Raw genomic sequence first — 17196 nt, forward strand, 5'->3', positions numbered from 1 at the left:
GTGCTGCAGATACCAGCACTGTGCTGCTAGCAGAGAGGAGCCCTCATCGCTCACCAGGAGCATGGACAGTCTCCTACAGCTGCCTGTCTGAGGATAGACTCGGAGGCAGGGGAGGCTTCCAGCCAGTTTTTTGGGGTGCAGAAGGGCCCTCCCAACATGATCACCCAGCATCACGAAGAAAAGACTCAGTGCTGTCCTGTACTTGCTGTCAGAGGGTCCCTTTGGGCTGGAAAAGGGGGTTTCTTGCAGCCAGTCTCTTCTTGGAATAACAGGCTGAGAGCTTCACTCCGCACTCCCTGCAGTGCTTTAGCTTAGCTTCTCCAGACATAGCCACAAACTGAAAAAGGTTGTTTGAAGGAAAAAACCTTTATTTCTATTTAGAGATCAACACATTGATGCTGCTGAGGGTTCTTCGGGTCTACAAAGCCTGTCTGGATGGAGAGGATTCTCCTTCCTCCTTTTGGCCAACCCGAACAAAGACGTTGCGGCCAGTCCTGTGGGGAAACAGAATATAAATGCCCGAGCAGTGAAGAGGCAGGAGGCCTAGAGGGGTGTCCCTTGGCTCACCTGGTAGCTTTCCAGTCATCGGGCAGGGAGTCAACCTTCTCCCGCAGCAGCCAGGAGGTGTGCAGGATTTCCTCCCCACCTTCCCCAGCAAAACATTGTCCCACAAAGACAGCTGTGGAGTCTGAGAGAAGAGTGGCTGTTAGCAGACAGAGTTTCATGTGTCCTGCTACCTGCAGACAGTTCACAATGAGGGTGGTGAGGCCCTGGCACAGGTTACCAGCGAACTAGCAGTTACTCCATCCCTGGAGGTGTTCAGGGACAGGTTGGATGGATTCTTGAGCAGCCTGGTCTAGTGGGAGGTGCCCCTGCCTGTGGCAGGGGGTTGGATCTGGATGGTCTCTAAGATTCCTTCCAACCCAAACCCTTTTAGGATTCTCTGATTCTCTGGCACTGTCCAGAGCAGGGAGAGATGAGGAAAGGATAGACTGGGGACAGGACAGGGGACAGAGGAAATGGCATGGGCGCTGGGACCTGTCTGAGCTCCCTTGCCATCCCACCATCCCATCCAGGCACAGCCACCGCTGCAGTTACTGACCAGAAAACTTGTTCCAGTTCACAATGAAGCCAAAGGTGCACTGCCCGTCCTCATCCAGGTTCTGGGAGCCAACAAGGGGGCACGGTTCGATGGGTTTCTGGGCACTTGACACAGCAGTGTGGTACACGCCAGAGAAGTTGCCCTGGCTGTCAACCTTAGACACCTGCATCCTAGAGCCCAGGTCATTCTCCCACAAGCCAGTCAGGTTGCACTGCTGGAGAACAAAAAGACGTGTCCCCAGGGACTGTCTGCGCACAGCCCCTACCCCATCCCACAGGATGAGCCCCATGCCTGTACCCACAGGGTGTCAAACTCACCTTGGTGTTGCTTGTAGCGTGTTTCTGCTTGTGGCTTAGCCACCACTTGGAGTTGGTTGCCTTTTTCTCCTTTGTTTCAGCCTTTTCATCTCTGGAGATCTCTGCGGCGTGGCAGAGGATCTTGGAAAAGAGAGGAAATGTGGGGGCAAGGTGTGGGCAGCGGCACTGCAGGGTGTCTCTGGAGCCCCGCAAGTGCCCAGACGCTCATTTCTAAGAGACATGATTTATAAAGTTGACACCATCTCTGCCGAGTCAGGAGGGCCAAAAGCTGGGGGGAGCTGAGCAACAGGAGGAGGTGAAGATGAAAAGATAAGGTGGGAGCCCCATCCAGGGAGGAATTACAGGCAGGAACCCTGCTCCAGCCCTGCCAGGTGAACTGTCTGACCCCTGGACACATAGACCCCCTGCTAGAGCAGGGGATGCCCTTGCTGCCAGTGATTCTCCCCCTGAAGATGGGTCTCCCGTGTGTGTCCCTCCCCAAAGGCTGCAGCTCCCACCTATGCGCCTCCCTGCCCCCCGCCCCCCCGTTGTGGATCTCTCACACGTGTCCCCCCCAAAGGCTGTAGATCCCTCCCCTTTAACCCCCCAGGGTGGGTGCCCCACGCGTGCCCCCCCCCCCCCCCCCCAAGGGCTGCATCTCCCACCCCTGTCCTCCCGGTGATGCTCTCCCGCACAAGCCCCCTGCACGCCGGGACCCCCGTACATCCTCCCGCGGGGGCTTCCCACGTCTCTCCCAGCACGATCGCTCCCCACTCCCACCTGTCTTCCCACCGCGGCCAGAGCCACCCCGACCGGCAGCGCGATGATGGAGCTGAGGCGGCTCATCCAGCCTGAGTTGTGAAACCGAATCCCGGCGTTTCAGGATTTCACGGGTCTTTATAGCCTCGGCCAAGCCCCGCTCCCGCTGCCTTCCTGAAAAGGGGGTGGCACTGGCAGGAGAGACGAGGAGGGGGATGAAGGCAGGGGTGAGGCTAGAAATGGGGATGGGGGTGTGGGTGGAGATGGGGATAGGGCTCAGGGCAGAGGTGACAATGAGGAAAGGGATGGGGCCACAGGTGAGGGCAAGGATAGGAATGGGAGTAAAGGCAAGGAGGGAGATGGGTATGGAGATCGGGACTGGAAAGGAGATGAGGGCACAAGTGAGGATGGGGGCAAGGGTGAGGAAAAAGAGAAGGAATACAAGATGGGAACAGGGATGGGTCAGAGATGAGGATGGGGATGGAGGAACTGGCTAGGACGCAGATGGGGATGGGTTTAGGGTTGAGGAAGGTTCTGTAGATGGGGATGGATGCGGAGATGGGGATGGGAATGGGGTCAGAGGTATGGGTGATGACAGGGACAGTTATTGGGGCAGGGTCAAGGAATGAGACGGGGATGAGTTTAGGGGTGAGGTAGGTGGGATCAGGAATGAGGGCAGAAATGAGGATGGGGTTGGGGGCACTGGCTAGGACAAAGATGGGGATAGAGTCAGGGGCAAGGATGTCGCTTGGGATGGGGATGGACATGGAGATGGGATGGGAAAAGGGATGGGGGAATGTTCACAGAATCACAGAATCACAGGATAACCAGGTTGGAAGAGACCCACCGGATCATCGAGTCCAACCGTTCCTATCAAACACTAAACCATGCCCCTCAGCACCTTGTCCACCCGTGCCTTAAACACCTCCAGGGAAGGTGACTCAACCACCTCCCTGGGCAGCCTGTTCCAGTACCCAATGACGCTTTCTGTAAAGAATTTTTTCCTAACGTCCCCTGGTGGAGCTGGAGGCCATTCCCTCTTGTCCTGTCCCCTGACACTTGGGAGAAGAGGCCAGCACCCTCCTCTCTACAACCTCCTTTCAGGTAGTTCTAGAGAGCAATGAGGTCTCCCCTCAGCCTCCTCTTCTCCAGGCTAAGCAACCCCAGCTCTCTCAGCCGCTCCTCATAAGGCCTGTTCTCCAGCCCCTTCACCAGCTTTGTTGCTCTTCTCTGGACTCACTCCAGAGCCTCAACATCCTTCTTGTGGTGAGGGGCCCAGAACTGAACACAGGATTCGAGGAGCAGTCTCACCAGTGCCGAGTACAGAGGCAGGATAACCTCCCTGGACCTGCTGGTCGCGCCGTTTCTGATCCAAGCCAAGATGCCATTGGCCTTCTTGGCCACCTGGGCCACTGCTGGCTCATGTTCAGTCGGTTGTCAACCAACACCCCCAGGTCCCTCTCCTCCAGGCAGCTTTCTAGACAGACTTCTCCTAGTCTGTAGCACTGCATAGGGTTGTTGTGCCCCAAGTGCAGGACCCAGCATTTGGCCTTGTTAAACCTCATCCCATTGGACTCAGCCCAGCGGTCCAGCCTGTCCAGATCCCTTTGCAGAGCTTCTCTACCTTCCAGCAGATCCACACTTCCACCCAGCTTAGTGTCATCCACAAACTTGCTAAGGGTGCACTCGATGCCTTCATCCAGGTCATTGATGAAGACATTGAACAGGGCTGGACCCAGCACTGAGCCCTGGGGAACCCCTCTTGTCACTGGCCTCCAGCTGGATTTCACACCATTTACCACCACTCTCTGGGCCCGGCCAGCCAACCAGTTTTCCACCCAGGAGAGTGTGCGCCTGTCCAGGCCAGAGGCTGACAGTTTCCTGAGCAGAATGCTGTGAGAAACTGTGTCAAAGGCTTTGCGGAAGTCCAGGAAGATACATCCACAGCCTTTCCCTCATCCAGCAGCCGAGTCACTTTGTCATAGAAGGCGATCAGGTTAGTCTGGCAAGACCTGCCTTTTGTGAACCCATGTTGACTGGGCCTGGTCACCCGGTTCTCTTGCATGTGCTTCATGATAGCACTCAAGATCACCTGCTCCATGATTTTCCCTGGCACTGAGGTCAGACTGACAGGCCTGTAGTTCCCTGGATCCTCCATGTGACCCTTCTTGTAGATGGGCATGACATCAGCCAGCCTCCAGTCCAGTGGGACTTCCCCAGTCTTCCAGGACTGTTGGAAGATGATGGAAAGGGGTTTGGCCAGCACATCCGCCAGCTCCTTCAGTACCCTTGGATGAATCCCATCCGGCCCCATAGACTTGTGGCTGTCTAGTTGGGCTAGCAAGGCTCTGACCACCTCCTCTTGGATCACGGGAGCCTCATTATGCTCTTCTAGCTCCTGGGTTTGTACACAGATGGAACGACCCTCCTTACAACTAAAGACTGAGGCAAAGAAGGCATTAAGTACCTCAGCCTTTTCCTCATCCCCTGTCACTGTTGTTCCTTCTGTGTCCAATAGGGACTGTATGGTCTCCCTAGTCCGCCTTTTATTATTTATATATTTGTAGAAAGATTTTTTGTTATCTTTCACTGACTTGGCCAATCCAATTTCTAGCTGAGCCTTAGCCCTTCTGATTTTTTCCCTACACAATCTTCTTCCCTCTTGTAGTCCACCCAAGAGGCCTGTCCCTTCTTCCAGAGCCCAAATGTTGAAGACAAGGACAGGGATAGGGATTGGGGCAGAGGAGAGGATGGAGGAAGGGCTGGAGACAGAGATGGGTACAGGAAAGGGGATGAGGGCAGAGGGGAGAGTAAGGATGGAAATGGAGTGGCAGACAGGAGAGGAGGAGGGAATGGGGGCAGGGACAGGCATGTGAGTGGAAGCAGGAATGCAGATGGGATGGGCGGGTACAAGGACAGAGATAGGGGTAGGGGAGGGAATGGAGATGGGGTTGTGGGCAGGGGAGGAGGAGTAGGGACAGTGACAAGCATGTGGATGGGCATGGGCACAGATGGAGACAGAGATGTGGATATCGGAGGGGTCACTGCAGGGGTGGACAGAAGCATGAGGGGGCATGAGGGAAGGGTGAAGTTGAGTGTGCTGGGACAACTGGTGGTCTGCAGTCACTGCAGGCATTAGGCAGATGAAGGAAGCAAACCTGCCTCAACAGCAACAGAAAAACCCCAGGGAACATGCTGTGAGTCAGAGGCTGGCAACTCTGGTGTCATGTACCAGGAGAGAGCAAAAGATCAGTGAGTGTAGGGGCAGGATCAGACCAGGGTGGGCTGTTGCTGCTGAGGAGCAGAACTGCCTCCTGAAGGATCAAGGGCAGGGATGTATGGGAATCAAGGCCAGCATGAGAGATGTTTGGGTTAGCCGAGGGGCACAGCTTGGGAGATGGTGACATTATCAGTGCTGGCTTCCTGTAAACACCATGGTTTTTCTTGCTGTTTCTGTTCTTCTGTTAAGCAAGCAGAGTGCTTACATTGGCTGCCTGTCCCGTTGGCTGCCTTCTCAGGAGACACAGAGAGTGATGAAAGGCTAGAAATGAAGTCTTACACCCTGGGACTCCTGCTGTCAGGTGTGTTCTCAGTGGCACCTTGTGCCCTGGTGGCAGGGCTCCCTCCCCTGGAGCACCCAGCCTCACCTTCCCTCTCAGGTCCCGGGGCTTCACCCTCACACAACATTTGGGGAAGCACTGGGGACCCACTCGTGCTGCTGGTGACAGTGATTGTGGGAGTTTGGGGAGGATGGGGATGAGAATGAGCCCAGGGTGGTCAGCACAGTGCCGAGGATGCCTGTGTGCAACAGGGATGAACCGAGAGGTCTCATGTGGAAGGCAGGGGTGAGGATGAGGATACAAGGGTAACAACGGGGATGGGAGAGTGAGGATGAGTTTACAGTGGTGAGGGTAAGGATGCAGAGGTGAGAATGAGAATGTGTGTGTCTGGGATCTGCTGTGTCTGAAAGCAATCACTTCGCACCTCTCCCTGCTCTCACGGCTTCTCCCTGGGATGTTCACAAGTTAGGAACTGGGTGTAGCAGATTAGCAAACTCATGAGTTAGAATGTTTCTGGGTTGCTGAAGTGATGGATCAGTGAGTTCACATGTTAGATAGGTGTGTGCAAAGGGCGTTGGGCCCTTGTTCAACGTCATTGATTTCTTTCCTAATGAGCCGATAAAGTAAAGTTTAATTCACAGGTGGTGTTATCCTGTGAAAAGATCCTCTTCCACTTTCAGGCTGCTGGGGTGACAGACAGTTAGAGGGAAGAACATGCATGTGAACATATAATGAGAAGGGATTCCTCCAATGCTGGTTGCCCTGTAGCTGCCTTTGAAGCCGCAGGTTCCTCCCTTAGTCCCTCTAGTATCCAGCCTGGACTTTGGACCCGTCCAACAGTACAGGCTAGGAGCTTGTGACAATGGTGTGCTCTGCAGGTTCTGGCACTGAGCTCCGTTCACACACCCAGGACTGAGCCCCCATCCAGGGAAATGGCTGGAAATGGAGTTCAATGGGCAGACTGGAGGACAGAAGTGAGGGATAAGGCCAGGCAAACATGCTGGCTTGCCTGCACCCAGACTTCATCCCGATGCCCATCTGCGGAGCATCCTGCTGCTCCCTGACAGGGATGGTGCCCAGGGACACCTGCCGTTGGGCCCCTCTGTGTACCCCAAGTGTGTGCACAGCCAAGAAGGCACCTGCTGAGGCCTGAAGCTGTGGCCAGGAAGAGGGATCACCCAGTTGCTGTACTAACTGGACCTCCCCGGCCCCCTGAAACACCCCAGCTCACTCTGCCGGCAGCCAGAGTGACCTCTTGCACCCCATGGACACACAGGACACAGCTCACTGCTAGGCAGAGAAAGGTTTGTTTGGCTCTGTGAGCGGGGGTAGCAAGACATGAGATGGGGGACCCCACCAGCAGCACACTGGGAGCTACTGGGAGGCACTGGGAGGAAGCAGGGCAGTGTGAGAGTGTGTCTCCCAGCCAGGATGCTGGGAGCAGGTGGGATCCCAGCCCAGTCGTGTGGCAGCAGAGAGCCTTGGCATGCCAGTGGGACCACAGGGTGCAGGCGGATCCAGTACCGTCCCCATCATTTGATGCGAGTGAAGGTGGAGGTGCCAACCCTGCAAGGAAGTGGGATCAGCAGGAGGGGAGGCAGTGCTATGGGGCAGGAGGGGAGTGTCAGAGCTCACCTGGTGGCTTTCCAGGCATCCCTGCGGGATGGGACCTCTTCCCGCAGAAGCCACATGGTCTCCAGCGTCTCCTTCCCACGGTGGTCCACGAAGCACTGGCCCACAAAGGCAGTGGCGGAGTCTGGTGGGGTTCAAGCAGGGCAAGAGGGGGCTTAAAGCCTGTATCCTCCAGACAGGGGACATTGGGCCACCTGATCCTGGCACGCAGACAGACTGACCCTCACCACCACTACATGCTCCGGACTCTGCCACGCTGCCCAGGTGGGTTGTTTCCACACTGCCTGAACTGGTAGATGGTCACCTGCCCTGCCCTTTCCCTTGGATAGACAGACAGACAACATCACCATCTCAACCAAACACAGAGACAGTCTGCCCTGCCCAGGTCTCCTCACTGTTGAGACCGCTCCTTGAATCCTGTGTTCAGTTCTGGGCCCCTGTAAAGTCAGCTCTGTTTGCCTTGAACATTTTGCCTGAAGACTGCCTGCTTGTGTGTTGGGTTCAACAGAAGAGGACGATGCAGGAGCGGGCACCGCTCTCCCTTGCTTGGCTGGACTCCGGACCCAGAGCTGGCTGCGGCTGGGTGGAGGTGATGCAGCGGCGGGTTCAAATGAGCAAATTGCACCCTCAAGTGTCACCACTATGGACAGCATGGACCCGAGGTTTCGATCTGAGTTCTGTGGCAAATGTTTAAGTCACGGGGTGGAATGTAAGGTCATACTATGTTTATCTGTTTGCCTTAAACATATTGCCTGAGGACTACCCACTTGTGGCACCAGTTTGTCTGTAGTGCTGAGGTTCAGCAGGGGGAGCAACGTAGGAGCAGGCACAGCTCTCCCTCGCTGGGGTGAAGTTGGGCCCCAGCTCTGGCTTCGGTGCAGGGAGGGGATGCAGCCATGGCTGCTGCCCCTGCAACCCTGACCTGCTCACTTCTGGGGCCGCCAAAAAGACACAGGCTGATGGGGGTCGGGCTGGCCTTATAAAGGACTCTCAAGGAACCAGGGAGTCTGGCTCTCACCTCGATGCTCGCTCTCACTCACACGCTTTGATAGGACCCAGCCTGGCCCACGCGGCCTGGACCACGTGTTCCTGAGATCATCTACTGCCTTCCATGTGGTGATTTCTTTCCTTCTCTCTCTCTCTTTCTCTCTGCCTCCCACCCATTACCTTATGGTGTGCGTGTTGGATCAGATCTGAGGGACCCGGGTTGTTTTCGGGGATTCATTTCTGTAACTTTGGGTGGTTGCACCCCCCCATGTCTTTGTTGTGTGCCCTAGTATGTTGGTGTGTTTATGCTTGCTGGAGCCAGAAATAAATACTGTTTTGATATTCACCCTGGGAGTGACCTTATTGGCCTCCGGATCGCCACACTGACAAACGAATCCACTTTCAACCCCGTCAGGGCTGGACACGAGCATGTGGCTCGTGGGTCCGGGTTGTGACAGCCTCTCACCACAAGAAGGATGTTGAGGCTCTGGAGAGAGTCCAGAGAAGAGCAACGAAGCTGGTGAAAGGGCTGGAGAACAGGACTTATGAGGAGTGGCTGAAGGAACTGGGGTTGTTTAGCCTGGAGAAGAGGAGGCTGAGGGGAGACCTCATTGCTCTCTACAACTACCTGAAAGGAGGTTGTGGAGGGGAGGGTGCTGGCCTCTTCTCCCAAGTGACAGGGGACAGGACAAGGGGGAATGGCCTCAAGCTCCGCCAGGCGAGGTTTAGGCTGGACATTAGGACATGTCCCAGAAACTGTGGAGACAGCAAGGTTAAGGGGAAGCTCATCCCACGCTCAGGCAGGAGGAGACCAGCCAGGGTCACTTGAAAAGCATCACAGACTATGCCTGATCTGTACATGTGTGGGGAATCCAACCTTCCTTCCCCGGAGAGCATACCCCAAGGAGATCTGTGAGGTCCCCCTACTCCAGATGTTTACATCTGCTCCTTCCCTGCAGATCCTGCAGAAGCCAACTCATGAGCTGAAGCAGCAGCTGGCAAGCTATTCCAAGCGTGTGGCCAGCTCCGTCACTGAGCTCATCCAGGCAGCTGAGGCCATGGAAGGTAAGGAAAGGTCTTGCTCAGAGGGGCAGGACCAAGGGCTGGCATTAGCGTGGAAGATGCAGGAGCTGATGGAGGAAGTAGGGTGACTCAGAAACGGGGCCACACACAGGCTTAACCTGCTTTGCTTCCCATTTTCTCTAGGAACAGAGTGGGTTGACCCAGAAGACCCCACTGTCATCGCTGAGAATGAGCTGCTGGGGGCAGCAGCTGCCATTGAGGCTGCAGCCAAGAAGCTGGAGCAGCTGAAGCCGAGGGCCAAACCTAAGGTAGCAGTGCTGAGCCCTGGCTGACCTCCATGCTCTGCTTGGGATGAGCTGAGGCTCTCCTCTCTGTGCTTCGGCCAGGTGTGAAGGGTTATGCATGGGAAGCTCCATATGGCCACCGGTCTCCCATCCTATGCTCCTGCTGCCTCCCACATCCCCAGCTGGACCTTCCACAGGCAGCTTCCTGTGCCCCACAGCCCTTAATCCAACTCTGTATGTGCACCCTCGGGCCCTCCAGCTCTGCCCCGTCTGTCCCAGCTCTCCTGCCTGGGACTCACACCCTACTTTTGCCTGCAGCAAGCAGACGAGAGACTGAACTTTGAGGAGCAGATCCTGGAAACTGCCAAATCCATTGCTGCAGCCACCAGCGCCCTGGTAAAGGCAGCCTCAGCGGCCCAGCGAGAACTAGTGGCTCAAGGAAAGGTAAGGCTGGAAGAGGGAAAGAAATAAGAAAACTTAGGGCTGTGGTGGGTTGTCCCCTCTCTCTGAGGCTGCCTACAGCCCTTGCGCCCTGTGGCCAGCTGTGCTCAAGGTGACAAACATCACTCCTCCTTCTTCACAGGTGGGCGCCATCCCCGCCAACGCAGTGGATGATGGACAGTGGTCCCAGGGACTCATTTCAGCCGTGAGTATGAGGGTCATGCCCAGGAGGTGGGGGAACCCTCCTCTTGGCACGTGCTGCAAAGATGAGGCTGCTCTGCCCTTGTGCTTTTCCTCTGTGGAAGAAGCATCCATGCTTCTTGCTCCCTCTCCCACCAGCTGAGACGTGGTGTGGAAGCTGGTTGTTGCCATCCCATGCCCCAAAACCTCCCTGGGGCCGGTCAGGTCATTCCTTCCCTGAGGGAGGTGTCCGTACCCCTCCCTGACAGCCTCTCTCGCCGCAGGCACGCATGGTGGCAGCTGCCACCAACAACCTGTGCGAGGCGGCCAACGCAGCAGTGCAGGGTCACGCCAGCGAAGAGAAGCTCATCTCATCCGCCAAGCAGGTGGCTGCCTCCACGGCGCAGCTCCTGGTGGCCTGCAAGGTGAAGGCTGACCATGACTCGGAGGCCATGAAGCGGCTCCAGGTGAGTCCCAGGCTGCTTCTCCAGCCCCGGATACCTTCTCCTGCCGCTCGAAGGACGGGTGGGAGTGGAGTGAGAGCACAGACCTCACAGTCCCTGCATGCCGGGGCGCAGGCTGCGGGTCGCTTGGACTTCACTGCCAGCTGTGTGCCAGGCGCATGAGCGATGCTGGGCTGCTGAGCCCAGCGGTGTTTGGGGATGAACTGACACCGGAGTGCCTGAAATGCATGCACTGGCATGCAAGAGGTTAATAATTGGCAGGCACGCTTTGCAGCACCCATACTCCTCAGAGGCCGTAGCTCGCAACAGGTTAATGCTTGTGCGTTGGAGAGTTGACCTGGGGTCCCAGCACCGGTCCCCTGGGGCCAAGCGCTCGGGGGGGTCAGCAGGGCTGCCCCCCAGTCCCTGCCCCGCAGCTCAGACAGGAGACAGAGCCCAGCTGGGAGCAACAGTGCCTGAAATGGTCATGAGCGGGTGGCAAGGCAGCAAGCCATGTAAAGGAATCCCTGCCTGCAGCTCTTGGAACGCCTGGCCGTTTGTCCTGCCCGTCAGCCTGGCCTGGGACAGGGGTTCTTTCACACACACCCCAAAGGCGGCACTCGTACCCTGAGGCTGTGACTTATGCTTCTGTTTTCCCTCTTCCCCGATGCCTCTTCTCCCAAGTGACAGGGGACAGGACAAGAGGGAATGGCCTCAAGCTCTGCCAGGGGAGGTTTAGGCTGGACATTAGGAAAAAATTTTTCACAGAAAGGGTCATTGGGCACTGAAACAGGCTGCCCAGGAAGGTGCTTGAGTCACCTTCCCTGAAGGTGTTTAAGGGACATGTGAACGAGGTGCTGAGGGACATGGTTTTGTGATTGGTGGGAATGGTTGGACTGGATGATCCGGTGGGTCTTTTCCAACCTGGTGATTCTATGGTTCTATGTGTCCAGACTTGTGGCCATGGGCAGGGTTTCTCTGGCTGCTAGGGTGGGTTTGGGGACCATCCGTTGGCAGCCCCCTCCCAGCACGGGCAGGGCATCAGTGGCTGCCCTGGGATACCATGCTAGGTACCACTATACCTGAGAACTGCCACTGCACCGTGAAGCTGAAGGTGGGCTGCGTCTTGGTACTGGGGTGCTGCTGGGTGCCTTGGAGGGGTGACACCAGGATCTTCTTATTGGTGGCTGCCACGGCGGTGTGGTAGGATCCCGAGAAAGTCCCAGATGCATCCGGGGCCAAGAGGGTCATGTTGGAGCCCAGCTCGTTCCTCCACAGGCCCTGCAGGTCACACTGGAGACCGGGGGTCATGCAGAAGCCAAGCCAAGACCCTCACTCCAGCCTGCCAGCCAGTGCGTCCCCTGTTTTTGCAGGGGCTGGCACAGCTTCTGTGCACGGCTGCTGGGACTAGTGGCATGGGCACCACCAGGGCCAGCACTTCTCCCTCCCAAGGCAGAGCTGGGGGTGCTGGCTATGCCCCATGCCAGCGGCAGGTGACAGCACCATCCCTGAGGACAGCAGAGCCAGAGGTGGCAGCTCCCTCTGTCACGCACACTGCCTCCGGGAGTGGAATGGCACAGCCATAAGGGCACACAGCAGGGCACAACAATAGCCATGCAGTCCCTCAGCCACAAACACTGTGTGCTGGGATGGCAAACGTGGCCTGGTACGGCACAGCGCAGTGCAGCGCAACACAGCACCGCATGGCACAGCTCAGAGGAGTGCAACATGGCATGGCACAGCATGGCATGGCATGGCACAGGTCAGCAGGGCACAGCACAGCAGGACTGGGCAGCCCCCAGGCTGCACTTACCTTCCTGGCAGCCGTGGTGCCGGGGCCAAGCAGGGCCAGGGTGAGCAGGAGGCAGCAGCTGAGGCTCCACATGGCAGCGGTGGTGGTGGTGGCTCCTGTGTGATGCCCGGGCTCTGCTGCCCCTTGCTCATCCAGCCCCTTTTATAGCAGGGGGGGCTGTGCCGGGCAGTGGCCGCTCCTGCTGGGCCTCCTGCCAAAGGGCACCCTGGTGGGAGACAGGCAGCCGGCCATCCCGACAGACCGAGCAGGGTCCTGCTCTCCCAAGCAGAGCAGGGTTCGTGGTGGAGTGTGTTGGGGCTGTGACGGAGGAGCTGGGGCCATGGGCTGAAGGTCACAGCAGGGGACACACATCAAGCCTCAGAGAGGCCGTGAGATGCCATAGGGGGCTCAGAGGAATGTGGGCATTAAGCCACAACACGACAAGAGCCAAGAGGGTGTTTGCAGCAAAGCTTTATTGGGAGAAGCTGGAGAAAGGGTATGATAGGGGGTCTGCACCCCTGGTGCTGCTGCTGACGTGGGAAACTCTGTGCTGCCATCCTCACTCCTGTGACTGCATCCGGGTGAAGATGTTGATGCCGACCCTGCAGAGATGCACAGGGAGGAATCACAAGGGTGGGAAACTCACCTTGGCACAGGGCAAATGCACCCATGTGGTGCAGAATGACCACCCTGCACTGTCCAACCCCCAGCAGCATTTGTACCTTGGCAGGACCCCCAAGGACGCTGTGCACGAGTGGCTTATCCTCAGTCACTCCTGCACTGGCAGCAGCTCTGCCGGGCTCCCCAGGCCCTCAGGGATGTACAGGGCACCCATGCAGGGCAGGGACAGAGACTTACCTGGTGGCTTTCCAGTCGTCCTTGATGCTGTCCACATGTGAACGCAGGAGCCACATGGTCTTCAAAATCTCCTTTCCATCTTCATCCACAAAACACTGGCCTGTGAAGACGGTGACGGAGTCTGCAGGGACAGGGCAAGAGTTGGGGTTGAGCACGGCCAAGGAGGCAGGTCAGTTCTCAGCAGTGGTTCTGCGGCCTGTCTCAGAGCAGGGGACAGCAGATCCAGGCTGTCCCTGCCCTCTGGTGACAGCAGTGATGGGGAGAGCAGGCAGGAGGGTGGAGATGGGCAGAGAGCAGCACGCTTCAGCCCCCAGCACAATTTCTGCTTTCTGGGACTGGGATGTGACACCAGCCAAGGAACTCCAGGATCAGGGGTGGGGGAACACCAGGGACACCACAGGAGATGGGAGAGCACCAGGGTCATGGTAGCAGGAGACAGGGAATCATCAGGGACACCACAGAGGAGGGAAGAGGAGCATTAAGGACTTCAGAGGGAGGGCAGGGAAGCTCTGAAAACATGACAAGTATATAAAGAGACCTCTGGGGACATCACAATGAGGCTGGAAAAGGATAAATACCTGAAAAATTCCAATTGACAGTGAAGCCAAAGGTGGGCTGGCTCTGCTGGTTTGTGTGGTGCTGGGACCCGTGCAGCGGTGACAACTGGATCTTGTTCGAGGTGGCAGTAACGGCCGTGTAGTAGGAACCAGAGAATTCACCTTTTCTGTTCAAAGCTCCAATGGTCATGTTGGATCCCAGGTCATTTCTCCACCGCCCAGTCAGCACACACTGGATCAGAAGGGACTCAGAGTCAGTGCCGCAGCACAGACCAGGCACAGACAGAGTGGCAGGGGTGGGCAGCCCCAGGAGACGCAGCCTCCCTGCCCACCCTGCCCCATGCATCCCAGCATTGCCATTACCTTTCCTGCAAAGAGGCCAGGAGCCACCAGGGCCAGGGTGAGCACCAGGAGAAAGGGAGTCACTTGCCCCATCTCTGCAGCAGGCAGACAGCTGGTGAAGGCAGGGATGTGCTCGTCAGAGGGTTCTGTCGATGTGCTTGCTCCCTCGCCCTTTTATAGTTGCCAGGTTATGGGTGGCAGCTCTGGTCAGCGCATTGTGCAATATGGGTGTTTCCAAATTTGCAGTTCCCAGTTGTATGAGAGGGTGGGTGCACAAAGATATTTCCAGAATTGCCTGCTGAAACCGTCCCTCCTTGCTCATAGTTCCCTGGCACCTCTCAGGGCAGGCCTTGGATCCTGCACGAGTGACTGCCAAGACGGATGCTTAGCGAGGGAAATTCCCTGCATCTACCTTGGCAGCTGGGGTGTCTGTCAGGAGGTCCTGTACTTTCTACCCCTCGTCACCCCGTTGCTGTGCCCAGGGTGCATAGGGGTGTCCCAACACACCCCAAGTTTGGCTGCCACATGTCACCTCACCCTGATCCTCCTGTCCAGGCATACTCATGCAAACCCACCCAGCATGGGGCTCCTCTTGGGGCTTTCTTTCACCCCCTACCCAGTAGTGAAGCAGCCACAGGTCTTGTCGCCTCAGGCTAGCATGAAGGTTTGCTGCTGTTTTCACAAGATTGCTTTTGTTGGAAGGAAATTATCTCGCTTATTAAAAATAAACATTGCTTGGATATCTTGGATATCACATTTTAATGCTGTCAAAAACTGTGTTTACGCAGGAACTCTTAGATAACTCTCAGTATGCATTTATGTAATTCTTTTCACATCATAGTTGTTGCTGGACAGGGAAGCCGAAGTGGATCAGTTCTCAGATTTTCTCACTCATTCCTCAATGATTTTCAAGGCAATTTCCTAAAATATGTGAGTTTTAATTCCCCAGTCATCACAGCAAGAGCTGATGGAGACCCCTGCACCACAAAACACTCCTTTTCTTAAAACTGAGATAAGGCAACATCTCAGAAATACTTCCCAATTTTTATGTTCCCTTTAATTTGAGCGCCAGTTTCAATCTGATCATAAAATTCACTGCTGCCTGCACTGGGGAGCTTTGATTTCCTGCTGTTGACATCTCAACACCTCCTGCTACTCTCTGCAGGAGCCCCACAGCCCTCTCGCACCTCTCCTAGCCAGCAAGCAGCTGCCTGTGGGAAATTCCTGGCATTTGCTTCTCTTAGTCTGGGAAATTAACTGCACAGCAAGTCATGTTTTCCCATGCAGCTGCTGTTTGCTTTGGCTGTTCTGTTGGCAGGTAGGCACTGCCTGGTCTGTGCCCGAGGTCCATTGTAATGAGCATGGTCAGACTGGGAAAGCTGCAGGGGGGAGAAGGGGCAGCCATCACCCCCTTGCCACCACCTCCTCGCCATCACCTTGGTTCCAGGAGCTCCCACAGGGATCCCGTGGCTGCAGGTGGGCAGAAGTGTAGGGAGCACAAGGTCTCCGTGCTGGCACTGTTGCACATGGCACCCTGCAGCTCATTTGCAGCCGTCAGTTTATTTTAGCATCACACAAACAATATTGGTGTTACCTGCCCATAATGTTTCCTGTACTGAACAATCTATATCCAAGCAACTTAGCTTGCAAGGACCAGGATCAGCTCACTTCTCAAGGATGTGGATTTATTGACCATTCTTAGCAGACTCCAAAGTAAAACAAGGCAAGAGCTGGGAGATCTCCACGGGGTTTGCACCCTCCAAAGGGCAGCCAGCGAAGCGGCACGGTGCTGGCAATCATTAGCACGGGTAAATCCTGCAGTGCCAGGCTGGAGTCCTGGGCAAGGGGGAACAGGCAGGGAAGACCGAGGCAGAATGTGCCGAAGAAGTCAAAAGCTGGCAGGGCTGCGGTTTAAACTGGTGTACGCCAGGGGTCAAGAAGGGGATAATGGATAATGAGAAGAAAGGGTTAATGAACAATTAAAGTTGCTGCCCCAGCTGAGATTGAGTCACCCTTGAAAAACGGTAGCGATGCAAATGTTATAGAAAAATGTTATAGAAAACCATCTGTGACCAAGTCTCGTCCTCCCAGCCCGCAGCAGTGGCCCTGCGGGAGCTGCTGATAGCCAAGCCGAGCAGATACCAGCTTTATCGATGTGATACAGGCAAGAGAGTGGCAGAGAGCAGAACTGCCCCTTCCTGCAGACCAAATGCCCCAACCTTTGAAAGAAAGCCTGTGGGCAGCCCATGCCCTGGGGTTAAGGAGCCATGCTGATGGGTCACAGCAATAACACCCAGCTGGGTCAGCAACTGTGCTGGCTTTGGCACCAGCTTTTGTCCCTTGCTAGCTGGATCAGGACATCACTGTCTCTGGTGGCTGCCAACACAAGACAAATGGAGGCAGGCAGCCCAGGTGCGCCCAGCCCCTGTCCTGGCACTCCTGCTCCCCTCCAGCCTCAACACAGTGACCCTAAAGGAGAGCAGCTTGGTGGTTCTCCATCGGACCTGGGCTGGTTGAGCGGGCTGCATCAGGGACAACCTGTGCTGCCCGGACTGCATTATTCCTGTGCCCAGGCTGATGCAGAACGCTCTCCCGGGGAGTGAAAAAAGGGTATTTGTCACCCACGGGCAGCACTGGGCAGCTCCAGCTTCCAGGGCAGGCAAGGGCTGGGGTGCAATCACAGTGGGGAGGACAGGCTGCTTCCCACCTGGCCCTAACAGCACTTAAGGATTAAGGAACAGCATCAGAGCAAATCTGAAGTGCACAGGAAGACCTCATAGCAAAACCTAGGGATTAGGTAACCTAAAAGTTCCTCAAAACTAGGCAGCTTTAGCCTCCAAGTGCTGTTTTGCCACAGGAAGTCAGAAATGGAAGTGAAGTGCCCAGTCCGAGGTTGGGAAGCATATGGTTTGGTCCAAGACCAGCCCTAGAAACCACTAC

At 56.2% G+C, this 17196-nt stretch overlaps 4 protein-coding genes across 5 annotated transcripts; 1 reads left to right on the forward strand and 3 right to left on the reverse strand.

Annotated features, from left to right (window-relative positions):
* Nucleotides 1–355: 355 nt before the first annotated feature.
* LOC138733256 (avidin-like) lies at nt 356–2260 on the reverse strand. Of its 2 annotated transcripts, none has more exons than XM_069880294.1 (5): nt 2179–2260; nt 1420–1539; nt 1103–1313; nt 568–688; nt 356–494 (listed from the first exon to the last, which is right to left on the reverse strand). In XM_069880294.1, the coding sequence occupies exons 1-5, from the start codon at nt 2242–2244 to the stop codon at nt 419–421; spliced, it is 594 nt and encodes a 197-aa protein (XP_069736395.1). In that variant the 5' UTR covers nt 2245–2260; the 3' UTR covers nt 356–418. The 2 variants fall into 2 exon arrangements, with proteins under 2 accessions (XP_069736395.1, XP_069736394.1); XM_069880293.1 differs by having other exon boundaries at nt 1103–1316.
* Nucleotides 2261–7102: 4842 nt separating this feature from the next.
* On the reverse strand, nt 7103–12641 carry LOC138733343 (avidin-like). The gene is made up of 4 exons (XM_069880454.1): nt 12521–12641; nt 11790–12000; nt 7353–7473; nt 7103–7283 (listed from the first exon to the last, which is right to left on the reverse strand). Exons 1-4 carry the CDS (start codon nt 12590–12592, stop codon nt 7250–7252), a joined length of 438 nt encoding a protein of 145 aa, XP_069736555.1. The 5' UTR covers nt 12593–12641; the 3' UTR covers nt 7103–7249.
* On the forward strand, nt 9246–10890 carry LOC138733467 (talin-1-like). Its single transcript, XM_069880655.1, has 5 exons — nt 9246–9401; nt 9543–9667; nt 9962–10087; nt 10227–10289; nt 10549–10890. The coding sequence occupies exons 1-5, from the start codon at nt 9269–9271 to the stop codon at nt 10888–10890; spliced, it is 789 nt and encodes a 262-aa protein (XP_069736756.1). The 5' UTR covers nt 9246–9268.
* Nucleotides 12642–12952: 311 nt separating the features above from the next.
* On the reverse strand, nt 12953–14428 carry LOC138733105 (avidin-like). The gene is made up of 4 exons (XM_069880022.1): nt 14278–14428; nt 13936–14146; nt 13358–13478; nt 12953–13101 (listed from the first exon to the last, which is right to left on the reverse strand). The coding sequence occupies exons 1-4, from the start codon at nt 14347–14349 to the stop codon at nt 13059–13061; spliced, it is 447 nt and encodes a 148-aa protein (XP_069736123.1). The 5' UTR covers nt 14350–14428; the 3' UTR covers nt 12953–13058.
* Nucleotides 14429–17196: the final 2768 nt, after the last annotated feature.

The sequence above is a fragment of the Phaenicophaeus curvirostris genome, chromosome Z (assembly GCF_032191515.1).
Source record: "Phaenicophaeus curvirostris isolate KB17595 chromosome Z, BPBGC_Pcur_1.0, whole genome shotgun sequence".
Taxonomy (NCBI): Eukaryota; Metazoa; Chordata; class Aves; order Cuculiformes; family Cuculidae; genus Phaenicophaeus; species Phaenicophaeus curvirostris.